This window comes from Oncorhynchus nerka, linkage group LG4 (assembly GCF_034236695.1).
Source record: "Oncorhynchus nerka isolate Pitt River linkage group LG4, Oner_Uvic_2.0, whole genome shotgun sequence".
In the NCBI taxonomy this organism is placed as follows: Eukaryota; Metazoa; Chordata; class Actinopteri; order Salmoniformes; family Salmonidae; genus Oncorhynchus; species Oncorhynchus nerka.
In genome coordinates, this window is record NC_088399.1 from 54922111 (window position 1) to 54946852 (window position 24742).

General features: G+C 43.0%; 2 protein-coding genes across 2 annotated transcripts in view; one reads left to right on the plus strand and one right to left on the minus strand.

Moving 5' to 3' along the window:
- Positions 1-1331, plus strand: part of LOC115128207 (sorting nexin-27-like) — a 42010-nt gene extending 40679 nt beyond the window's left edge. Inside the window, exon 13 of the mRNA XM_029657855.2 lies at positions 19-1331. Within this exon, the coding sequence (XP_029513715.1) occupies positions 19-86 (68 nt within the window). The 3' untranslated portion in view covers positions 87-1331. The remainder of the gene's footprint in view (positions 1-18) is intronic.
- On the minus strand, positions 328-23952 carry LOC115128208 (neuronal acetylcholine receptor subunit alpha-7-like). The gene is made up of 10 exons (XM_029657859.2): positions 21013-23952; positions 20511-20650; positions 20245-20289; positions 19987-20096; positions 19795-19874; positions 16170-16337; positions 15829-16023; positions 14007-14093; positions 12861-12970; positions 328-8789 (listed from the first exon to the last, which is right to left on the minus strand). The coding sequence occupies exons 1-10, from the start codon at positions 21062-21064 to the stop codon at positions 8088-8090; spliced, it is 1689 nt and encodes a 562-aa protein (XP_029513719.1). The 5' UTR covers positions 21065-23952; the 3' UTR covers positions 328-8087.
- Between the last annotated feature and the right edge of the window lie 790 nt (positions 23953-24742).

Consider the following 24742-nt stretch of genomic DNA (forward strand, 5'->3'; position numbering starts at 1 on the left):
ACCTTCTCTCTCTTCTAGAATATCTCCCTGCTCTGGAGACACAGAAGGGATGGCGCCATCTAGGGGGCGAGATCGCCACATCCTAAATACTCCACCAGAATCGGTCCACTCGCACCATCACAACCGAGAACGCCATCCGCAAAAGAAACAAAAAAAGAGAACTGAGGCGATTCACTCCAGAAACTGGAAATCAATTTATTTATTTTTGTTTTTTTAATGTAATCACACAAACCCAGGAATTCGCAGATAGACGACGAGCAATGAAGGAAAAAAAAAAAATGTCATTACTAGATGTTCATAGAACAGCATATACTTTTTCCTCCGTGCATCACCCCTGACATGGGGCGGGACACTAGCTGAGTTCTTCCACCCCACTGGTTGAGGAAACCGAACAGTACAGTGCGATTGGTCAATGTTCACAGCAGCCTGCGACACCATTGGACGAAGGGAACACCTTGACGTGATCAACAGATGACACGCCAGCGAGGAGGCCAGCCGGCATCTGCGATGTGATTGTTTAGGCCAGTTCTACAACACGTTTGGTCCGGGCTAATGCTTTCAATGTGCCTCTGGTCTGCTGAACTACAAGATGACATGCTGGGAAACATGATAGAGGGTGGGCGGGACACCATTGTCACTGGCAATGCTAAACGGGATATAGCATTGTTTTCACTGATGCAGGACATTATCAGATTATGTTTTTTGGACAAGTAGGGTAAGAAACAAAAGGTTATCTGTCAAAAGCCTAGGAGGCTGTAGTCTACAAAAATAGTCACACAATCTGAATATAAGCTCCCAGTAATGAATTGGGTGGTTTACCCAATCAATTACTGGGAGTGTGTGTGTGCAACTCTATTTTTATAGTCTACAGTTTACTCGGCATTAGTCAGCGCCTCTAACTTTTTTGGGTGTGCGCCAGCTCATGCTTTTCAAAAGAATAGGAGACAAAAGTAACTGATGCAAGGTGTTATGTTCATAAAAACAGTACACTTATGTTTTAGGAAAACCTGCTTTAGGTTATCTGTCAAAGGTTATCTGTCAAAAGCCTAGGAGGCTGTAGTCTACTAAATTAATATATGATTAATATAAGAGCTCAAGAAATGACTTTCTTATTCTAACCGTGTAGAAAGTTAACAGGGGAGCTTCCTCCTTGGCTTCTCATCCTTGCTCTATTTTTCACATTTTCTAACCTATCTAATACACTCTTGTTTAGAATGTCTGTTGGCAGTTCACCACAACTGAAAGTGTGAACATTTATCCCCTTAAAATTGTTGTGGTAATTCAGTAGAATCTCCCAAGTTCAGAGATAAAAATGTGTTGTTTTTTATCAATGGTGTTTGCATCTACTCAATGAAGTCAGGGCTTGACCTTGAACTAAACATTCAGAGAAACTACGAACAAAGTGAATATTTCCCCCACTCGGAGTATTGATCGACGTATACAGACTGGGAGAAAGGGATGGAAGTAGTGTTGTGTGTGTTCGGGTGCAGTGCTTAGTGCAACCAGCAGAGAGCAGTAGAGTACTACTAAAGTACCACTCAGTACTACTGAGTCAGTGTTGAGTGGACCAAGCGAGGGAAAGGTCTTTCAGGACCTTCCCTAGAGATTGCTTCCCTGGGCTCTGTAACTCACCACTAAGTACTGCTCTGCAGTTTAACTGTGTCAGGAGGACAAGTGGTGCGTGTGTGTGCACCTGTGTCTGCCTGTGTTCCTGCGTAGAAGTAAGTGCATTAACAAGTGGGAGTGTGGCCACAACAGCCCGAGCAGGTACAGTTATTATGCAGGATGTCTCTCTGTTGCCCCTCATTGCACCTTGCCTAACCAAATGGGTATAGTATTAGGCTGGTGTGAGCATGCGTTTCCAGTCTTTCCTCAGTATTGCTAAGGCGGTAGGCCCGATTGGGGCGTGGCCATGGGGGTTTAGGTTTTGAGGCAGCAGATAAAGACTCAAGGCGGCATCTCAAATGGCACCCTATTCCCAAGGAAGTGCACTTCTCTTGGCCGGGGCCCATAGGGCTACATAGGTAATAGGGTGCCATTTGGGATGCAACCCAGAGGGGGTTATGCAGGGTGACAGCTGTGCAGATAGAGATAGATGGGTGGCATTTCCCCTCCCCTAGCGAGCTATGCCTTGCAGCCTTTTCAGGCTGTATAAGGTTAGCCCACATCCCTTCCATGCCTCAACTATGTTGAAATGAAGGCTATTACTGAAGTTTGACAGGTGTAAAACTGTACCATTCTTAATTGCATGGTTCTGCACTCTTGCCTCCCGAAAGGAGAATTGGCAATGACAAAACGATACACTAGCATGTCAGTTATAAATGCCACTGCTGCATTCTGAAAGAAGTGCTGAAGATGTGCAATTGAGGTGCTGCCTATTCGTTTTGACAGCCAGAGTAATAGCCAATTTAGAGATGGATGACATAAAGATAGCAGATCCCTCTACCAGAACGTGTGTGTAGTTTTGAGAGAGGGGAGAGCGACAACTAGCGTGTGCGCGCCTCCTTTCAGTGTTCCATTCCTCCACTCCAGGTTGGTCTGCCATCAGATTAGATGTGGTTGCCTTGGCAGCACTACGCTGTCTGAGCATGCCCAGTCTAACATCGCCCCAGACCACGTAACTGACTCACTCACACTTATAACATATTCATGTTAATGTTCTATAATGTTTGTCATCATAATGGTATGTGTCCTTGAGCTAAAGCATTTGACAGACTTCGGTGTACGTCTCTAGGCTGAAGCAGGTGCTCTCTTAGCTTTTATACCCTGGGAATACAGAGGCACAGACACGCATACAAATACACAGGTGCACACTTGTATGTAGAGTGGGGTGTCCTTGTCATCCAGCGAGCAGGAGCCGGCAAGATGCCAGTGATACTAAGATGTCTTTCCCTAATTTGCTCCGAGTGACAATTACGCTAGTCACCTACACATACTTTGCTTTATCTCTATAATGTCCCTTTTAAGAGAATTATCATGTCTCCCCTATCAAATGGATTTTAAAGGTCAGTCTGTCCTGTACCTTTTTTGTTGCGGTATTATTAAAAGGTCAGTGTCCTCCTCTGATAGCAGCTTGACACTGTTGTAGTCCAGTTACACCACCCTTCTGAACGGAACAACGCCACTCCTGGGCTACTTTCAGTAGCCAAACAATGTCGAACTTGAGCTGGTCACTTATTCTGCATGTCAGAGAGGGGTGTTTGTTCTACAAGCTGTATTTCTATCTGAACGTTCCAAAATGTTCTGAACACACCCCAGCGATAAAGGACATCACACACTTTTTTTCCATATGAGCTAGATGTTCTAAAAGAATAACATGGTAGGCCTTTGTGTAGCTAAAACATTTTATTTCTGTACCTTACGCTTCAGGTGAGCAGGGCTTTTGTTCGATTGCAAGTATAGGCACATTAAAAACAAGACTTGTTTCTTCTAAATGTAAATTATTGCAAAATTGTAATTTGGATAAAAATGCACTTTCTCTCGATTGAAAACGTATAATTTATTTCATCAAATTATTCAAGTTGTGGGAAATCATAGTGTTGTGTGCTAGCACCACTGTTGGTCAGTTATTTTGTGTAGGGTATTTGGCGACGCAAAAGCTAACTTAAATATACATTAAGTCAAGTTCTGGAAGTAAAGCAGTGTTGCATTTACTCAAACTACGGACACGAATTAACAACCGATACTGAAACTCAAATGGGAAGTTTTTTTTATATCTTAGAATATATGAAGGTTTACTAACCAATGTAAAAAGGAAAAACTGGTTTGAAAATGTAATGTAGAGTAATAAATTGTAATGTTATTTTAAATAAAATGATATATTGAAGAAAAGTGTTCCAGATGTTTTGTTTACTGTACTTTTATTCCTGTTCATCCCTAGGGCAGAGACTAATTGATTGTGGTCTCACACACACACACAAATGTGTTGTTTATAAGGTTGGTAGCAATGTGAAAATCGTTGTGGAAATCTGTTGCAGCTCAAGTCCACTACAAAACCCACAATGCAATGCTCTCTTTATGGGCTAGCTAGATAGCTAGTAAATGTAGCTACACACAATAACTACAAGTCAATATCACCATGTGAAGGAACTAGTTAGCTGTAATATCGCCTAAAACTGAATTATCAATTTAGGAGTCTACAATCTCACCATGTTCAACCTGCAGATCGATGTGCCTCTGAGTGGAGCCTGACATTCGCAACGGCACCATGCAATGCACCCTGGACCGAAGAGGCAAAAAGACTTCAAGAGCACTGACTAATAATAAAGGTCCAATGGGCACTCCATGCAAAGGTCTTTATTGTGCTGTCAGTCAGTCTGTGATGGCACTGACTTAAGGCAGCTTGCTAGCACAAGCATAGGTGAAATGGACTCTTACCTGAGCAAAGTAAAAGGTTACATAAATGATCTGGAATTTATCCTTGATCGCTCCCCTTTAGCCTTAACAAATGGCTTATTTGAATTTCTCATTATGGTAGAGGAATTTGGTTTGTTCAGGTAGATTTATATAGGGCTCGGACATTATTTAGGAGATTACAACAGTCATCAGTGTGGCTCTAATTGAGAGGCTACAGCTGTATGTCAAATCTGGCACCCCAGTGGTAATGGGCACCAATGAAGTCCCCGACTGAGTCCCAAATGGCACTCTATTCACTACAAAAGCTGCATTCCCACACAGGCAAGCCAATTCTGGTCTTTTGCCAATAATTGGGCAAAATATCAGAATTGGGCTGCCTGTCTAAACGCAACCATTTTGCACTACTTTTTAGGCCAATGGGCCCTGGTCAAAAGTAGTACACTATATTGGGAATTATGTTTTTACTTGACAGTATATTTTAGGTTATCGGTGATAAAGCAGGTACTTTTGTCTTCAGTTGGAGTTCAACATTTAATTAGTTCATGAACAATTTTCATTGATTCTCTTGATTTCTGTTTTATTTCATTCCCATTGACCATGGAAGTCTGAGCTACAATTGAATTCAACTCACGTACACTTTGAACCCTGACCAACCTAGCTGTTCCAGGTGAGATTCTCTCCATCTGCAAGTCCATTTCTACATAAAGAATAATGTTCTTAATCAACAAAGACACACAGTATAAAAATCAACTGACCCATGTTTCGGTCCACCTCGGAAACTGACCAATTTTGACTTATGGCCAGACTACAGTCCCTTCGTTGGCTCACTAATCGCCCGCGACCAGCTGGCCACTTAACCTTGTGACCGCAGAGGTCTGGGACAGCTGAATTACACTCAGCTCGGTGGCTTGGCAGGCTGAGGTTGTATTTCAAATGGCACCCTTATATGGTTCACTACTTTTGACCAGAGCCATAATTTGGGACTCATATTTAATCAAGGCTAACGATGCGTCCCCAGGTGGGACCGGGCGGGTACAAGCATTAATCACGGTCCTGAGCAGGTCTGCCGCTCTCTACCTCACGTCAGCGCTTCCGTCCAGCCGGTAATGAAAAGGCATTGATCAACCGCACAACATTGGGAATATGGTCGTATTCTACAGAACTGTCTTAGGGAAACTGAGCAAACGGTGGGGGGTGCTGAGAGGGTGCAATTTATAAGGTTGTTGACCTACAAGCTGTGTGTGTGTGCAGTATTAACAGTTGTGTGTGACTGGAGTTTATTTAAGTGTGCCTGCCACAGGCATGTGTTTTAGGTCTCTATTCAAGCTGTAGGTTTTCATTCCGCCCGTGCACTGCAGTAATGTGCCTTTTTAATGTGAAATTGCAGCGCCCATTCACACTCAAAACAATCTTTCTAGACGTGTACACTTCTATTGGCCTTCTTGAGAAAAATCTCTCGCCGCGGAGAGGGCCTTGGCTCCAACTGCTCATTAACTGAGAGACAGAAAAAACAACTGATTCAAAGCTTACACACGCAAGCACACATTCCTCTACACACAAACAGCACGGACACACACACACATTCTCCCCTCATCTACTCTCTTCTTTTTCCATCTGAGTGAACCCAGTAAATCTCGGAGCTCAGAGTGCCAACGCTGCACATTTGCCGACCCCAGTGCCTCAGAAAGAGAGAATTACCCAGTCAGACAACCTGCAGTAGGAGAACAGCCTCTATAAATATAGCCTCGCCATCCGTCTGACACTGAGTAACATGCTAAAAACTCAAACACTGACTACACACACAGAAGGAGAGATCAAGAAAAATAGAGATGAATGGGAGGGGGAAAGAGATGAATAGAGCGAGTGAAAGAGAACCAGAGTGTTGATTATACTGACAGAATAAAACGTACTGTATGGACTGGAGAGAACCATATACCTGAAACTTACACAATGTCAGAGACGCATAATGAGCATCCTAGTCAATAGATGCTAACCCATTTGACATTGAAAATGTGCATTTACCAAAATGTACTATTAATATACTACATATTTTGCATTATTGTGTGACTGAGTTATGCTTTGTCGAGTGGCTATTTCCCTGGTCCTCTCTTATAAATCCATTGAATTACCGAGCATGGCCCGTCTACCCCCTCCTTCCTTCCTCCCTCCTCTCTTCCTGAAGGAGTAATCAATTAAAACCCTGTCCGGCGCGCGCTGTGTCAGCACTTTCTCTGCCCCTCTGTCATTTTTCTCTTGCGTATATCAGCACCAGTGTCCGTTGAGGAAGGCAAGGATGGTAGAAAAATAATACTTTATTTCGGGATGGGAAATGTTTCTATACATGTGTGTGCCAGAGAGTCAGTCCAACTCCCAGCTTGAGGTTTCCACTGAAGGGAGGAGATGCGTCAGTTTATAGAGCGAGCGGGAGATGTGAGATCTTCCAGGAGCTGTCTCAGGTCTTTAAAATAACGATAGGAAATATATTTTAGTAAGTATATGTTGAATTTGGAAAATATGAAAATATCGAAAAATAAAACTCCCATCAATTATCAACCATATTGTGCAATATAAAAATGAGTGTCATTCCAATCATCCAAGTCATTTGTGTGTTCATCTTGAGGTTTGAGGATCACTTTCCTTCACATTCCTCTTAAAGTTGCTGACCTCGCATACAGTATATTAAGATTTCACTTTGGAGCTCAATGAGATCAGCCTTCTCTATTAGGACCTGCCAAATTCTATTAGGTGACTGTTTGATGGGTCATTATTGGATCGACCCTCCACTGTAACACAATTACTGGCAATTACACTGATTACACACTAATGCAGTTGCCCAATCACAAGGAGCGCTACACACCGTAGGACAAAAAGTGGAGATTGGTATACACTGGCAACCCACTGACAGATAAGGCCTGGGGAAGGAAATGGGGCTGTTAAATGGGAATTCATTTGGTGCCTCAACTGATCTGAAATCGGCTGCATGTTATTTAAGGCCTTTCAATTTGATGCCCATGAAACAAATGACAGAATGAAAGATTAGATATTATTTTCATTCCTCTAATCCGCTTTGTTCTTTCTATCTCAGAGACAAGGCCAAGTTCAGTTTGTTTGACCCTCCCACCTTCACTGTCACCAGGGAAAACCTCTGTCTGTTCACACACTCATTCCTTGTCTTTCCTTGTAAAAGTCAGTCTCTCCCCCTCCCTCCTGGTCCCCTGTTTCAGTAAATGATGCAGTCTTTCTTTGCCTTTTTTTCTTTTCTGGGATTTGACATCAAATAAAACAGCCCTATCCATCTGTCTATTTCCCTCTCTCTCTTTCTGTAAGTACTGCAATCTTCCCAATCTCAGGTTGAATTATCCCATGCTCCACTTTTCTTATTGCCCTTCCTGTTCACCTTCACTTCTTAAAGGTCTTTGAAAAAGCCTCATAATTCAGTACAATTTACTTCACCCTGTACAGTCGTTGAACCATGCCTTTTTGGATTCTTCGCCCATAAACTCATCGCGCCCCATCCTGTTCCATTTCATCAGAAGTCATTGATAGACTTCAAGAGAACATCTTGAGATGTTCTATAGTCATCTCCAAAGAACCCCCCTCATCTTGACAGGAGGGTCCCTGACAATAGCCCTCTTGGACTAAGCCCCAAATCATTCCACATCCTGCTCTTTCTCCCCTACATCTCTTCTCCCTCATTCTTTCTCTTCTCCTCTGCCCCATCCTCTTCTTCCTCAGAAGAAGTCCTTGGAGGCAGCCTCGACAAAGTTGGGAGCGGACATGAGGATGGCGATGGTGCAGATGATGTTGAACATACTGAAGGCCACCAGGCAGAGCCGGTCAATGACAGCTGCCGCAAACTTCCACTGGTCGGCCACGCTCTCCGTCTCATCCTGTTCACGGAAGCGGTCCGCCATGTAACGCACCTCCTCCAGAATAGCCTGGAGCTGGGGATCACCTATACCCCCTCCCGAGTACTGTCCTCCAACCCCTATTCCAAAGCCTCCGCCACTGGAAATGGTGCTAGGGCAGCCCACAGTGTCCTCGTTGGGGGTGGGGGGTGGTGGAGGGGGGCTGCCTGCTACTCGAGGAGGCCCGGCTGAGATGCTATAACTCTGGATGTGGTCTGGGAGCAGTGGGGGGTCGTCCAGGTTCTGGAAGCCGATGTAGAGCAGGTTTCCGTTGTTGTTGGCGCTGGACTGGGCGTGAAGGTGGGGTTGACCCGCGTGCAGGGGGCCAGCCTGGAGAGGGGCCAGGTTCTGGGGGTGCAGTGGGTTGAGCATGGGGTCTGGATGGTTAGGGATGCTACCGCTTTGGGAGCTTGAAGAGCAGCGGCGTAGGTGGGGGGCGCAGGGTGGTCGCTCTGGGTCATCACTCTCCCCTGGGCGCTTCATACGTAGGAACCATGCTACCCACTGCAGTAGGACCACATTAACCTGAAAGGGAGAATCAATCAGAGAAGGATGTTATAATATAGATACATAGCAAGGGAGGAAAACGCATCTAGTGAGGAATACACTTACTCTTACAAAGGGTAATACACTTGGAGGGAAAACCGTTAAGGCAGTTAAAGCTTGACACAGTGGGTTGTGTATGCGGATGCTGGTATATTCAACTTGACCTTTAGTATTCAATGCTACTTTCATGAGCACAAGAATGAGAAAATTGCCTAAGGCAGGAATTTTACAATTACCTTTTGTGGGATATAAAGCTATATTTAAATTCTAACCACGGAATTAAAGTTAAGACACCGTGGCATCTGTCTCCTCCTTACATATCTTTTATCCCTTTTTATATCTAGACCAAAACCAGTCTTTACATACCGTCTTTTCTTTTTATATCTGAAAGGGCTATGGGGTAAAAAACGTGGTACATTAAAATCCGCCTCGAGAACTAGTCATTGCTGCAGTATTTTCTTAAATTCTGCCCATGGCTCTGTGAAAACCGAGCCGTTCAACAAGTCCCGGCTTTGGGACGACGCTCACCTGGGTGAACCAATCACAAAGCTTCACAGTAATACTTTGGCATGTATTCTCTCCGTTCACTTGCTTTTTATCGCTTGATAATTTCACCAGTAATTTCTTCTTGCATGTTTTGCAAGAAATGGGTGTACCTAATTGAATTAGAGGGCTATGCCGCTGGAATTTATACACTGAGTAGGTGAAGTTATGTAGATTGTACTCCTATTAGAGAGACGGTGAGAGAGACAGTTCCTCGGTTTAGGGTTATTTAATGTTGATTGGATATTAACAATGTTTGCAATTCTGTGCTATTTCACTCAGCTGTGATCATCCAATTTACTGTCCATTTATCCCCCAACCGTGATGTCCTAGCCGTGTCTAAATCATGGCTTAGGAAGGCTTAGGAATCCTGAAATTTCTATCCCTAGCTATAACATCTTCCGACAAGATAGAACTGCCAAAGGGGGCAGGGTTGCAATCTACTACAGAGCGAGCCTGCAGAGTTCTGTCATATTATCCAGGTCTGTGCCCAAACAATTCGAGCTTCTCCTTTTAAAAATCCACCTTTCCAGAAACAATCTCTCACCGTTGCCGCTTGTTATAGACCCACCTTCAGCCCCCAGCTGTGCCCTGCATACCATATGTGAATTGATTGCCGCCCATCTATCTTCAGAGTTCGTGCTGTTAGGTGACCTAAACTGGGATATGCTTAACAACCCAGCCGTCCTACAATCTAAGCTAGATGCCCTCAATCTCACACAAATTATTAAAGAACCTACCAGGTGCAACCCTAAATCCGTAACCATGGCCACCCTCTTAGATATCATCCTGACCAACTTTCCCTCTAAATACACCTCTGCTGTCTTCAACCAGGATCTCAGCGATCACTGACTCATTGCCTGCATGCATGATGGGTCAGTGGTCAAATGACCACCCCCCATCACTGTCAAATGCTTCCTAAAACACTTTAGCGAGCAGGCCTTTCTAATCGACCTGGCCCGGGTATCCTGGAAAGATATTGACCTAATCCCGTCAGTAGAGGATGCCGGGTTGCTCTTTAAAAGTGCTTTCCTCGCCATCTTAAATAAGCATGCCCCATTCAAAAAATAGAACTAAGAACAGATATAGCCCTTGTTTCATCCCAGACTTGACTGCCCTTGATCAGCACAAAAACATCCTGTGGCGTTCTGCATTAGCATCGACTAGCATCCACGATATGCAACTTTTCAGGGAAGTCAGGAACCAATATACTCAGTCAGTTAAGAAAGCTAAGGCTAGCTTTTTCAAACAGAAATTTGCATTCTGTAGCACTAATTCCAAAAGTCCATGGAGAATAAGAGCACCTCCTTCCAGCTGCCCACTGCACTGAGGCTGGGAAACACTGTCACCACCGATAAATCTACGATAATTGATCATTTCAATAAACATTTTTCTATGGCTGGCCATGCTTTCCACCTGGCTACCCCTAACCCGGCCAACAGCTCAGCACCCTCTGCAGCAACTTGCCCAAGCCCCCCTGCTTCTCCTTCACCCAAATCCAGACAGCTGATGTTCTGAAAGAGCTGCAAAATCTGGATTCCTACAAATCAGCTGGGCTAGACAATCTGGACCCTCTCTTTCTAAAAATGATCTGCCAAAATTGTTGCAACCCCTATTACTAGCCTGTTCAATCTCTCTTTCGTATCGTCTGAGATTCCCAAAGATTGGAAAGCTGCCGCGGTCATCCCCCTCTTCAAAGGGGGAGACACTCTAGACCCAAACTGTTATAGACCTATATCCATCCTGCCCTGCCATTCTAAAATCTTCGATAGCCAAGTTAACAAACAGATCACTGACCATTTCGAATCCCACCGTTCCTTCTCCACTATGCAATCTGGTTTCCGAGCTGGTGATGGGTGCACCTTAGCCATGCTCAAGGTCCTAAATGATATCATAACCGCCATCGATAAAAAAACAGTACTGTGCAGCCATCTTTATCGACCTGGCCAAAGCTTTAGACTCTGTCAATCACCGCATTCTTATCGGCAGACTCAATAGCCTTGGTTTCTCAAATGACTGCCTCGCCTGGTTCACCAACTACTTCTCAGAAAGAGTTCAGTGTGTCAAATCGGAGCGCCTGTTGTCCGGACCTGGCAGTCTCTATGGGGGTTCCACAGGGTTCAATTCTCGGGCCGACTCTTTTTTTCTGTATATATCAATGATGTCGCTCTTGCTGCTGGTGTTTCTCTGATCCACCTCTACGCAGACGACAAGATTCTGTATACATCTGTCCCTTCTTTGGACACTGCGTTAACAAACCTCCAAACAAGCTTCAATGCCATACAACACTCCTTCCATGGCCTCCAACTGTTTTTAAATGCTAGTAAAACTAAATGCATGCTCTTCAACCGATTGTTGCCCACACCCTCCCGCCCGACTAGCATCACTACTCTGGGCGGTTCTGACTTAGAATATGTGGACATCTACAAATACCTAGGTGTCTGGTTAGACTGTAAACTCTCCTTCCAGACTCACATTAAGCATATCCAATGCAAAATTAAATCTAGAATCGGCTTACTATTTTGCAAACAAAGCCTCCTTCACTCATGCTGCCAAACATACCCTCGTAAAACTGACTATCCTACCGATCCTTGACTTCGGCGATGTCATTTACAACAGTTTACTCAGCAAACTGGATGTAGTCTATCACAGTGCCATCCGTTTTGTCACCAAAGCCCCATAAACTACACACCACTACGACCTGTATGCTCTCGTTGGCTGGCCCTCACTACATAATTGTCGCCAACCCCACTGGCTCCAGGTCATCTATCAGTCTTTGCTAGGTAAAGCCCTGCCCCGCCAAAATGATTAATCATATCACTTTAGTAAATCATTTTTAAAGGGTTAATGACCTTAGATTTGAGCATATTTTGCCTCGATTTTAGAAAATTCTCAATTACCTCATTTGTCATTGGTATTACCATCACTACTCCTCCTGGTGGTGCAATGTTATCATAATGGTACAAAGGATCTAAAGTAATTAAGCCACCATATTAGTTGATTTAGAAGTGGAAGATGGACCCATACATTTTAAATTAAATTCAATTCTAAAATTCCATGCCCAAATGCCACTACAATTCAATAACGACCCACACGTGTTTGGCCAGTTGCAACAACGAGAAAATGGCTATACCAAAGGGGTATGGCAAACCAAGAGTTATCTTGTTAGCATTAGCCATAATGGAGTAAAAACTGTTTCATTGTGGTATACCAGGAGACCAGCCATGGAAGGTTTGGTGGGTTAGCACATGGCGCTAAGAGTGCCGTGTTTTCCTATGGGAAATGCTCATAGTTAGTAATGAATGGCGGCAGGTAGGCTAGCGGTTTAGACGTTGGGCCAGTAACTGAAAGGTCGCTGGTTTGAATCCCGAGCCTCCTAAGTGAAAAATCTGTTTGTGCCCTTGAGTAAGGAAAATTGCTCCGTAAGTTGTTCTGGATAAGAGTGTCTGCTTAATGACTAAAATGTCAAATGTAACTGTCTTTGGACAGCATGAGGTCTGGCCTTACCCATTTGGGCATCTGGCCTCCGTTTGGGTCGTGGTGATGATACTGCAGCACCACCGTTGTAGCTATGACTGACATCCCAACAATGATCATAGTACTAGCAAAGTACTGTCCTGAAAGGGGGGCAGGAAAGAGAGAAAACAATTAGAGTAGAGAGAGGAAGCCATTTGTAATAACAATAATGCTAACAGTGGTTTTCTTGCTGATCATGACATTTTTCTTGGGCTTTAATGGGCTGGATTTGTGTTTTAGTAGTCAAAGGGGGGCAACTCATCTGTCTGGCTGCAGTGAGCTCACCGTACATCATTTCCACCATTGAATCTTTACGATTTATTTAGTCAATTACAGTTAAGGACAAACAGATGGTTAGATCACCAGGAACTAACCAACATTTGGGACAATTATTTCAAACACACACACTACACTCTTAACAGACATACAGTGAGCTCCAAAAGTATTAGGACAGTTACATGTTGTTTTGGCTATATACTCCAGCACTTTGGATTTACTTCTACATTAATGTGGATGCTACCATGATTACGGATAATCCTGAATGAATCGTGAATAATGATGTGAGAAAGTTAGACACACATATCATACCCCCATAAAATTCTAACCTCCCATGTTATTGTAAGGGTGAGGGGTTAGCATGTCTTGGGGATAAGATATTTGTGCCTCTAACATTCTCACTCATCATTATTCATGATTCATTCACGATTATCTGTAATCATGGTAGCATTCACATTAATGTAGAAGTATTTAGAAACACATTCTATTCTTATTAACAAAAGTGACTCCAAAAAGACACAATACATTATTTATAATTGATTTCTATTAGGCCCAAAATAATCTGAAACAAACCGCAAATGCATCCAACAAATTTGTGGAGTCACAAGCTTGATGTAGACATTGCGTGCTATCAATATGGGACCAAATACTTATTTTTTTTCTTCTTTAATACATATATAAGTGTATTGGTCTGCTTAAAATGGGCGGACTATGCACAAAAAGTGCTGTAATTTCGAAATAGATGAAAATACACTCAAGTTAAAGCTGACAGTCTGCACTTTATCCTCATAGTCATTGTATCATTTCAAATCCATAGTGCTGGAGTACAGAGCCAAAACAACAAACTGTATGAGAACACACCTATGAGAGGGATGGAATCTGAAGTGGCTGGCATGATCTCTGCCACCAGCAACATGAAGACTGTGAGCGAGAGCAGCACAGTGATACCTGAACAGAGAGAGGAAGATATTGAAAATGTATAAAACCGTGAGTGGCTGCTGAGCACAATCTCCATTTTAACTGACTAGGGGTAATAAAATGTGTGTGATACTCAGTACAACTACAACACACACCACTCCTCACACATTTATTAACATCTGTGCCTCAATCAGGTTTGATCCCGGGCGAGCGTCCAGAAATCGACATTTGTAAAGATAAACCTTATAGGCATCTCGTTTGGCAAATATTTTATGTTCTTTGCCAGTCAAGCCAACGTAATTGATTTCAACTTCATACGAGTAGATTTGGTTCGATCTGATGCAAATTGCAAAGTGTGACAGAGTAATATACTCAAAGTGAATTACTTTTGGACCATTCCTCTTCTTCAATTGCCCTTAGTAGAGCCTTACTTCTAACCCACACATATGCTTACCCTATATTAGCAATCCATCTACCCCGGCTGTCTCTGCTCCCTCTCTCTTCCCCATCTCACTCTTCATTCACCAGATCTAATCTTCATCTCCTCCCATTACCTCTGTCCCACTTTCTTCCCCCCCCCCACATTTTCCAAGTGCTTTCTTGGCATAACTGGTACCGTGCAGAAGCAAGCCGATAAAACAAACATCTTTCAAGTGAGTCGGCCCTGTTCGCTCAATAGATTAAACAAGTGTCACTTCAAGGGTCGAGAGGAAATGTAGAATTTAACTTTAAAGAATGTCACAGAAGAGATGGACAGTGGCTCTCATGTAAGGCCATATGCTTATCTTGGCAAGCCTGGTTGATACCAAACTCCAAGTCCTCCTGACTTCAGCATCTGGAGAGGCTCCTTTTGATGTTGGCACCCTATTCCCCATGTAGTGCACTACTTTTGACTAGAGCCCTTGTCAAAAGTAGTAGATTATAAAGGGAATATGGTGCCATTTGGGCCGCAGATGGTGTCAATAATGAAGGGGGCTGTGCTTTTACACTGGTTGGTTCCCCTCTATGTCCGTCTCGCTGAAACACCCATACAAATAGCCCGTGAGCGCTGCCCCCTTGCTTTACAACTGTTAGTTTTCAAATCTAAACAGAAAGAGGTCTCAACTTCCCTGGGGGAATATTTTTGGGGGTGATAATCAATCAGCATCAAGGCAAAACTGGGTGCAATTTCTACCTTTAACATGAGACTCGATGAGAGTTTAAAAGAGAACTGCCTCTCCACACCACGGTGGGTTTTGGGTACATAGCTTGTGTTGCACAACATAAACGGGTATCAGCCAGGCTGTATCTTGGCACCAAATTCCTTAAAACCTGTTCATCAAGCATGGTATCAAGCTGAATTCCTGGAAGGCTGTGTGTATGTACGCCTTCTCTCCCTAATCAATTCCTGGGCTTCATTACATCAATAGGTTAATTGGCTGTGGTGTATGAGGGATTATGCATATTTTCCAGTAATACAGTGCACTGTAATGCATCCTCAAATCAGGTTAAACGTTTTACACATCCCCAAAACTCTTCTAGGTCTTCTTTGTTTTCCTCCGCTCTTTAGTTTTCACCCTTTACTAGAATCAATCTACTCTCTCTCCCCTGTCATCCTTTCTTCCCCATCACCATTATTCCCCTCCCATCCTCTTCTTATTCCTTCACTCTCTAATGCCTTTCCCCTTCTCCTCCTCTCTATGCTGCTGTCCTCCATCCTCATCTCTGTTTCTTTTAGAAAAATATCCATCCCTCTTGGATCATCCACCCTCTCCTCTCTGCTCACCCAGAGAGATCTTCTCCCCAGAGTCGGCAGGCAGTAGGAAGATAAGCAGGGTCATGGAGGACAGCAGCACACAGGGGATGAGCAAGTTTAGAGCGTAGTAGAGAGTGCGCCGGCGGATGGTCACAACGAACGTCACATCGGGGTAGGGCTCCTTACAGCAGTCATAGAACACCTCGCTACGAGTGCCTGGCACTCCTTGAGTGAGTGAGGTGAGAAAAAAAAGAGAAAAAGTAAGGGACAGAATAAAGTGGGAATTTTCATAAAACTTCTAGCTTTTAGTTAACAATTTAAGTTGAGCAATTGATAACAGAAATTTAGGAGGGCAGTCCAATCCCACTCACCCACTAGGTCCCATTCCCCGTTGGACATGTAACCGGAGATGTCGGCCTCGTTCATTTGTAGGTCCATCAGCCAGCCATCGTACGTCCATGAGCCAAACTTCATCTCACACTTTTGGATGTCGAAGGGGAACCAACGTACGTCCACGTTACATGTGCTCATGAAAATCCCTGACATACAGGGAAAGAGATTGATAAAAGGGATGCAAAGAGTGACATATAGGAGATATACACTGAGTGTACAAAACATTAAGAAGCTCTTTCAATGACATAGACTGACCAGGTGAAAGCTATGATCCCTTATTGATGTCACTTGTTAAATCCACTTCAATCAGTGTAGATGAAGGGGAAGAGACAGGTTAAAGAAGGATTTTTAAGCTTTGAGACAATTGAGATACGGATTGTGTATGCGTGTCATTCCGAGGGTGAATAGGCAAGACAAAAGATTGAAGTGCCTTTGAATGGGTTTTGGTAGTGCCGGTTTGAGTGTGTCAAGAACTGCAACGCTGATGGGTTTTTCACTCTCAACAGTTTCCCATGTGTATCAAGAATGGTCCACCACCCGGACAGGACATCCAGCCAACTTGACACAACTGTGGGAAGCGTCTGTGGGAACGCTTTCGACACCTTGTAGAGTACATGCCCCAACAAATCGAGGCTGTTCTGAGGGCAAAAATGGGTGCAACTCAATATTAGGAAGGTGTTCCTAATGTTTTGTACACTGTGTAGACATCCATACAGTGGGAGATTGTGAGAGCAAATTAGAGACATTTTACTTGTTGTTCACTTACACTTTTAAAAATGTTACTTTGCACATACTGTATCTTCTTGTTCTGGTACCTATTTTTAAGCACTCTGGAGGAGGGATCAGTACTTAATCACAGTTAAACATGACAACAGAACAAGAGTGAGTGACTACGTCCCAATTATCTCTCCCTCTTACCATATTGCACTTGTTCACGTCCCTTCACTGATTTTAAAGGAAATGACTGGTGTAAATTCCCTCTAGCCTGGCCCCTGCCTCCACCAATCCAATGCTTTTAGATTTGTGGAAAGTAGTGAATGAGTCTACACTTCAGGAGAAAGGAGATATATTGGTGGGACGCACCCAGAGAGTGCCATATAGAAAGTGACACTGATCTCTACTCTGCAGACAGCTTATCCAGACTATTCAGATCAACTTTTTCATTATACAGAACCACACACACACACACAGACACACAAAGTACAACACAATCGATGCACAGAGAGATCGCTGGCAAAGTAAAAACTGAAATCAACAAATCAAGCCTGTTGAGTTGTCCAGTAGTGCACACAACCAAAATGCCAAAGTAGTCTTCCAAACAGCACTCAAAAATATGAATTATGAGTCACAAGACATGCAAATTAAGCTTTAGAAAAACAGAGAAGGGTCTGAAAAGCAATTTTAATGGTTTAGAAGTTGACAATCAAACCAAATTAAATCCAGCATTAATTATAAAACGTAGTCACTTCACATATCAAATTCCCAACGCAAGATTTAAAATGTAGTTTAATTCAGTAGTTGTTTTTTCCCCGCTCATAATGGCATTGCTTTATAGTCTCTGAGCCGTGAAATTGTCAAGAATGAACAGTCCAATATACAATTCACCTCTTTGTGCTGTTGTAAGGGCTGTAATAACGTATTGTTTTCTCTAGATTCATTAAACCTAAAACTAAACCGATTAGCTAAAAGCTACATTTACTTCCATTTGCAATGCACTGCTCTCCTGCAGCTCTGTAACAGATCCTCTAAGCTAATAATTAGGTTACTCTAAAAGCTGATCCGACAAGCAACAATGCTTGACCAAATGTCCTCTAAAACTGCAACCAATATCTCAAGATTCTTTACTTCATACTGTATTTTTTATCTTAAATCTCTGGAGAATTCCCTGAAAAACAACCTCTGTACAGGAAACAAGATGGATCACCCCAGCATTCAAAATCTATTTCCTTTCGTTCCCTTAGTGTTTGTCCCAAACGGCACCGTTTGGGAACCAGCCTAAGACACCATCCTGCCAATACACCACGCATCATATCTGAGCTATATATGAAAACTATTTTCAAATGTTACCATCCACCTAAAGTTCTATCATATATCTCATCTGAGCTATGAAAACTATTCCTAAACCATTAAAAACCACGAGAGCTCCAGAGGGTTGCTGCTTTTTAATTATTTACCCAGGAGTCAAGCTCCCAAACCCTCCCTGGCATACAGAGCCCATAGTCTTTTATCTCCAGACCAAATGGAGGCCAAATGGACCCCAGTAATTACACAGGCTTTTATGACGAGAGGCCAGATCAGATCTTTGATATTCTGTATAGTATAGCGTTCCTGTGTGTGTCGCAGTCCCAATTCTCCATGCACGACATCATCATGATTTCATCCCAAATGGCACCCTATTCCCTACGTAGTGCGCTACTTCGACCAGCGCCCTATGGCGCTGGTCGAAGCGCCCTATGAAGGTCAGTCAATCAGGAAAATTTCAAGAACTTTGAAAGTTTCTTCAGGTGCAGTTGCTAAAACCATCAAGTGCTATGATGTAACCGGCTCTCATGAGGACTGCTACAAGAAAAGAAGACCCAGAGTTACCTCTGCTGCAGAGGATAAGTTCATTAGAGTTAAATGCACCTTAGATTGCATCCCAAATAAATACTTCACAGAATTCAAGTAACAGACACATCTCAACATCAACTGTTCAGAGGAGACTGTGAATAAGACCTTCATGGTCGAATTGCTGCAAAGAAACCACTACTAAAGGACACCAATAATAAGAAGAAACTTGCTTGGGCCAAGAAACACAAGCAATGGACATTTGACCAGGGGAAATCTTTTCTTTGGTCTGATGAGTCCAAATTTGAGATTTCTCGTTCCAACTGCCGTGTCTTTGTGAGACGTAGAGTAGGTGAACGGATGATCTCCACATGTGTGGTTCCCATTGTGATGCATAGAGGAGGAGGTGTGATGATGTGGAGCTGCTTTGCTGGTGACACTGTCTGTGATTTATTTAGAATTCAAGGCACACTTAACCAGCATGGCTACCACAGCATTCTGCAGCGATATGGCATCCCATCTGGTTTGCGCTTAGTGGTACTATCATTTGTTTTTCAACAGGACAATGACCCAAAACACACTTCCAGGCTGTGTAGGGGCTATTTGACAAAGAAGGAGAGTGATGGTGCTGCATCAGATGACCTGTCCTCCACAATCACCCGACCTCAACCCATTTGAGATGGTGTGGGATGAGTTGGACCGCAGAGTGAAGAAAAGCAGCCAACAAGTGCTCAGCATATGTGGGAACTCCTTCAAGAATGTTGGAAAAGCATTCCTCATGAAGCTGGTTGAGAGAATGCCAAGAGTGTGAAAAGCTGTCATCAAGGCAAAGGGTGGCTACTTTGAATAATGTAAAATATATTGATTTGTTTAACACTTTTTTGGTTACTACATAATTCCATGTGTTATTTCATAGTTTTGATGTCTTCACTATTATTCTACAATGTAGAAAATAGTACAAATAAAGAAAATCCCTTGAATGAGTAGGTGTGTCCAAACTTTTGACTGATACTGTATGTAATATCAACAGAGTAGGAAAGATAGAAAGGGACTCACCTGGAGGGAGATACTCCGCGAAGCCACTGGAGTTGACCAACACGTTGGTCTTGAAGGTGGAGTCAAAGTCATCGTCTGCACTGAGGAAAGAGAAAGGAAAGGGTGGATCAAACTCTGGACAGTAGTGTTTTAAAACCCTAAAACACATGCATGTGATGCATGACGATATGAATAGGACCATAGGTGTATTACCTGTTGTAGAGGAGGATGTCTGGCGTCCACACCTGGTCAGTTGTGAACCGAAGGTTTTTCACTCCAGGGTATTCAGTCTGGTTCCACTGAAGATAATGATCAAACCAGCTCTGGAAGATAGACTCAGACTGGATATATTGGACATGGCAATTTAATTCAACTTCAACTGAATATATAACTAAGAAGGTCCACTGAGAAGGATACAATACATTCACTCTCACTCCGACAGCTGTTCACTTGAAGCTGTGCTGTGCTTACCATCCGAAGCCAGATGTTAGTGGTGAGGACCTGATTCTTCTCATCCTATAATATGTAAATCATTTTGAGTCAATTCTTCTTCTAAGGAGCTATATTGAGAGACATGCCTCAAAGAATTCTGAGTCATTTTTGAAGTTGCAGTGGAATATTTACTTTAACAGAGCAGAGTTTGCACAGGTATAGACGAAGACACCAACAGACAGATCGACGTACTGACAAGCAGACGGATAAAATAACATAAATGTAATATGAACATTGATCCCTACCACATCCATGATCTGCATCAGACTGATAGTGAAGAAGACTGTGAGGGAGTGTGAATCATTGCCCACCGGCCTCTCCATTCGATTGTAGTCCTTCAGAAGGTTCTTCAACAAGGTTCTCTGGTGAGGGCCCTGAATCGACACTGAGAGAGGAAGGGAGGAGAGGGAGATGGAAAGAAAGAGAGAAAAGGAGAGTAGAAGATTTCAGAATAGAGGTGATGAAGACAAAAGAGGGGCCATGGAAAGGGAAATATGTACGGAGAAGAAGGGAGCAGAGAGAGAAGATTTAAGAAAAGATTTCAGAAAAGGCGATATAGAAGAAGAAAAAAAGAGGACCGGCATGAAGAGGACTGCCCACTGGGCACAGACGTAATTTCAATGTCTAGTTTTGATTTACATTTGGTTGAGTTATCAACTACAACGTGAAATCAACAAAGAAATGTCACCATGTCATTGATTGAATTTAGGTTCAAAGTTGGGTGAAAAAAATGTGAAATCCCCTTACGTTGATGACTTTTTGCAAATCCAATCAGTTCTCCACATTGATTCAACATCATCACATTACATGTTTTTGTTGAAATTATGTGAAAACAACGTTAATGCAACCAGTTTTTGCCCAGTGGGAGGAGAAAGGAAAATGGACAGAGAAGAATGGAGCAGAGAGAGATGGAAGGAAAGAGGGAGAAGGAGAGTAGAAGATTTCAGAAGCACGGTGATATACAAAAGAGGGGGCATGGACAGGAGAGGAAAGTATGTGGGATAAGTAAAGATGAAGAAGAATAGCGGAGGAGGAATCGGGGAAATTAGTGGAGGATGAGAGGAACCTCAGCGAAAGTTGTAGGCACACCTTCTCAATGCTTAATTAATGAATAATCAAGCAGTTTTGTAAGTGTAAAACCCGTGAAGCACTACAAATTTAAGTAAGCGTGGGTGAATCATTAAATAAGGCATGATGTTCAAAGGATTTGCTTCATAATAGTGTTGTGGAGACTCATTTACATACAGTCAGGTCAAATTATTGGCACCCTTGATCAAAAAAATGAACAAAAAAGAATGTATAAAATAAATAATACAAATACTGAGCTATATTGTATGCTCCAAAAAATTGGGACATTTTGTTTAACTATTAATAAAAACAATTCTCAAAAAGATAGGGGTCATAGTCATTAGCAATGAGCCTTTTTCTAAAATGTTTTATTAGATTGGAGAACACATCTTAGAGAGATCTTAGACCATTCCTCCATACAGAATATTTCCAAAGAGCTCTATTTTCATGTCATCTGACCACAGCACCAGTTCCAATCCAAGTTCCAATGCCATTTAGCAAACTCCAGGTATTTACATTTGTTGGATGACATGGAAATAGAGCTCTTTAGCCACACACACCAGTGGTAGGTTTTGTGTCCAAAGAAAGGTTCATATGCAGAAACTAACCCTATACCTACTGTCAAATGTGATGGACCTTTAATGTTATGCGGCTATTTTGCATCCACTGGTCCTGGGACCCTTGTTAAGGTCAACAGCATCATGAACTTTACACATTACCAGGATAGTTTTGTCAAAACCCTGGTTTCTTCTGCCAGCAAGACACTGACACTAAACAAACATCAAAAACCACAAAAAAAGTATTATTTGGCCACAAAATCAAGGTGGCAGTCCATAAATGCAAATGAAGGATATCAAGGATCTGGAAATATTCTGTATGGAGGAATGGTCTAAAATCCCTCCCAATGTGTTCTCCAATTTTCAACTGTAGCTAGTATTGACATTATAATTAAATCCCAATGGATTAGTTTCCATGAAACAGCTGCCTGTGTTGGCTTCCGAGTTAGAGCAGTGTCCTTAGCTAGCTAGTTAAACATTTGGCTATGGGTTAGCACTGGCAGTATGGGATTATGGAGAGTGAATTAAATTGTTTCTTCGTCATCTTGCTAGGTAGTTACCTAGCTGTGACCATATGGCTAGTATCAACAAGGGCTTTCTACAAAATAATAACATTACTGCAGCTAGCTAGCTAACATTGAAATCTAGACCATAAACTAAGCAGCACCTTCTGGTTTGGAGTATTTTAACGAGGCTGAGTGGCTGACGACGTCAAGGTCTATGCTGTGTGATCACAAAAGAGATTGACTGTCGACACTCTGTTCAGAGGTGCTAAGTAAGTACTGTCGGCAGGCAAACATTTGACAATCCGATGTGTCAGCTAAAAAGTCAGTGGATTTTAAATATTTTAGATGTGACTTAGCATATTCTTGTCAGCATCTTTTATATATATATATATTTTTTTTTATGTAACTAGGCAAGTCAGTTAAGAACACATTTTTATTTACAATGACAGCCTACCCCGTCCAAACCCAGACAATGCTGGACCAATTGTGCGCCGCCCTATGGGACTCCCATTGACGGCTAGTTGTGATACAGCCTGGAATCGAACCAGGGTCTGTAGTGACGCCTACTAGCACTGAGATGCAGTGCCTTAGACCGCTGTGCCACTCAGGTATTGTCTTGTCTAGTGTATTTGCTTTTGTCTTTTAACCTCCTAGCCCATAACTTTAGTCCTACTATTTTGCCCTATATGTGTGTAGTTGTTGCGTGTCATTTCAAATCCATTTGGTGTACAAACAGATATTAAGCGCTCCGTCAGTGGTCTGTGTACTTCTAGCTGTTTTATTATCCTTTACCACTGTGTGTCAATAGTCCCAAGGACTTTAACCATTTTTCACCGGGAAAGTAACAAGAATCTCTACAAAAGGTTACGGTCAGGAAATGTGATTCACGATTTTGCGTTGAGGAAAGTTCAGTAGCTCGTTACATAGTTGCAGGGCAGGCAGCCTCTGATATAATGTAGTAATACCTCTCCTCTCCCTTAGCGACCTATCTATCCTGCTGCTTACAGCTATACTCTGCTCTCTCTGTTGCAGCAACATGTCCATACATAACAACATAACAAGGAAGCAAGATCGAACCAGATCTATAATGGTATTCAATTGACGTGCCACCATTGATAATTGTCTGTTCCCTGCTGATTCAATCCCATTGATACTGCCTCTCTGTTCACAGAGATTTTGGAGAAAATAGAGGGTGAAAGAGTGAGGGAGGTTGTGAAATTTATGATTGCAGCGTTTTCTCTAATAAAGCATGTCTCCCCATCCCTCTCGCTTTATATACCAACTCTCTCTCTTTCTTTTTCTGTCCGAAACTGCAACAGACAACGTGTATTTTACGTTGAGGACCACATCACATCAGGTTCTGAATAACTGTAGACTTCTGTATTCACTAGGCACACAGGTAGGCATATACACACAGACCAACATAAAACAAGAGCACAAACACTGAGAGAACACAAAAATACTCACACACACATACACTTCTCAATCCTCCTCTCCGCCTTTCCAGTGATCCTTTCCTAGTCTTTCCCTCTGGCTTTGTAACTCTAATCTTGCAATATAGTCAGAGAGTAAATAGAGAGGCAGACCTACCCTGGACCAAAGCAGAGAATCCACAGACAACCAGAGCCACAGAGCACCACATTTCTAATGGAGCTGAGACAGACCGGCTTTGGAGGGTCCTGGATATAGGGATAAGAGGAGAGGCGGCACGGACAGGGAGATTGGATTCAAAGGCAGGAATTCCCCTGATTCGCATCCACAAAGCATGAGAAGGAATGAATGAGTTAGTCAGAAAGAAGGGTATAGAGAGAGAGCAGGACAGAGAGATAGGGGGTAGGAAATGAGGTCCAGAGCCTAAGCTCGCACATGCCGTCTGGAAAAATGCAGTGAGTGAGTGGAAGAAAAAAACAACTGATTGATTCTAGACACAAGTCAGCTCCCCCCCACTCTCTCTTGCTCTCTCTCTCCTTATCCCCCTCCCTAATCGTATCCCTCTGCTTCCCTGGGAGGTGGAGCCAAGGAGGAGACCATGAGAGGACAAAAAGGGATGGGGACCTTTTTAAGAAAAATAGCCCCACCTGATTGATTTGAGTAAACATCTTAATTGACAAAGTGTGTGTGCGTGCGTGCATAAAAATATGCCTCTTGGGTCCAATCTCCGGATTTGTCTGTGCTGCACAGTGGGAAACACAGTCTACTGGAGCAGAGAGTTGATGGAGGGGAGAACTAGTCTGTGTGTGAGTGATCGAGCGAGGTGATAGATAGGTGAGGTGGTTTTGGCTGGGATGTGTGTGGTGGGGAAGTAGCTCCGTTGGGGGGGGGGGGGGGGGGGGGGTTGAATCAGCA